The following is a 1,576-nucleotide window of genomic DNA, read 5'->3' on the forward strand; positions in this document are numbered from 1 at the left end:
TCAACCCGATCACAGGGGAGTCTTCATTCGAGCTACAGCATCCCCAGAAGCCCAAGCCTGACAGTACCAAGCCCGAGGATAGTTCCAAGGACCCTTGCTCATGACCACAACATGCTATCACTTGTATACCAAAGTTGTGCCACTATCTTCTACGACTTGCGTTGCCTACGTGTTCCCTTATGGTACCGAACTCTGCCTGACTCACAGGAATCGCAGCCGTCCAAGGGAATGGTATACTAACGCCACCTTTTGCGGGTAGATCCTCTGTCGATCGATGACGAGGACCCAACACGTAAAATGTCCACACTTGTCACTCGCTCAACTGTAATGTTCACTCTAGTGACAGTACCATCGACAATATCATGGCTAGCCTCGCTGGGCAAGAAGTCCCTTGAACCAACAGCAATCGATAGAGGCGGGAGATGGAAGACCTGTTCTTGCTGTCTGCGATCGATCGACAGGAGATACCCGAAGCCCGACCATTCTGTAGCGTATATACTCATGGAAACGTCTGTCGAGAGTGGATGAGCGCTAGGAGGGTATGAATCATGATGATGGAGTATCTCTGACCAGAGAGTACTGTCTGGTAGGTCCTCGTTAAAGGCTGGGCACAGAAGCGGCCTCTGTCGTGTGAAATCATGGCGGCAAAGCACAGGGCAATTCCTAATCACCAAGCAGCTGTTATTTGACGAGCTTCATTAACGTGTCGGTTTCCATTCTTTCAGCTTGGTGCATAGTTACTGGTCAATAGCCGAGACGTGAATGGAATTCAGTAGAGGGAAGATTGATAGTTTTTCATGTTCTTCCATCTGGGGACCAAGCATGATGGATCGCGCATTGATATTTACCGAGACACTCCAGTACGGCTACTGGGATATGCCAACGAGCTGGGAGAGTCCTTCAAGTACCTTATCACAAGGCCTGTGTATCTCAGCACATACGGCATCGCCGTAGCATATGTATAACGTAGTGGTGGTTCTGAAGGGAATATACTCTCTTTGGTAGGTGCTTGCCGACACCTTGGACAAGACCAAGCGAACTGAGCGGAAGGCGCAGCAGTGGAGGGTCGCCGTCGACACATTGGGGTGGCAGATGCTGGCTAGTGTTGCCGTTCCTGGTATGGTCATCAACAGGGTGGTGTGGGCCACGAGGAAAGTCATGCAGGAGAAGAAACTGACCAGTACCCTTTCCCGGCCTGGACTGACAACTTATGCGGGTGTGTTTAGATAAACTCCTACCAACGTACATAGGCTTGGCGTGTATACCTATGATAGTAAGCTGCTCTATGCAACAGATGAGATGATATTACATTCAGGTGTCCCCCATTGACAATGTGATTGATTGGATATTCGATCATACACTGCGGAAACAGAAAGACTGGCCTAAAGTTGAATCATAGCGATTGCTTTATCAATCACTCAGGGCCTGTTGCGTTAGTAGTATTTCCCATACCCGATAGATCTGCGGATGATAAAGGGTATTTATAAGACTCAACACAATATGTTCAGGAGAATACTCCAAAGTGCCGAGTTCTGGAAACGTCAACCAATCATCATCAACAACAACGCCGAGGCGA

At 48.8% G+C, this 1,576-nt stretch overlaps 1 protein-coding gene across 1 annotated transcript; it reads left to right on the top strand.

The window, feature by feature from the left end:
• Window positions 1-797: 797 nt before the first annotated feature.
• On the top strand, window positions 798-1,230 carry Pmar_PMAR019467 (conserved hypothetical protein; the record flags this gene model as incomplete). Its single annotated transcript, XM_002783921.1, has 2 exons — window positions 798-959; window positions 1,006-1,230. The coding sequence occupies 2 exons, from the start codon at window positions 798-800 to the stop codon at window positions 1,228-1,230; spliced, it is 387 nt and encodes a 128-aa protein (XP_002783967.1).
• Window positions 1,231-1,576: the final 346 nt, after the last annotated feature.

The sequence above is a fragment of the Perkinsus marinus genome (assembly GCF_000006405.1).
Source record: "Perkinsus marinus ATCC 50983 genomic scaffold scf_1104296935398, whole genome shotgun sequence".
Taxonomy (NCBI): Eukaryota; Perkinsozoa; order Perkinsida; family Perkinsidae; genus Perkinsus; species Perkinsus marinus.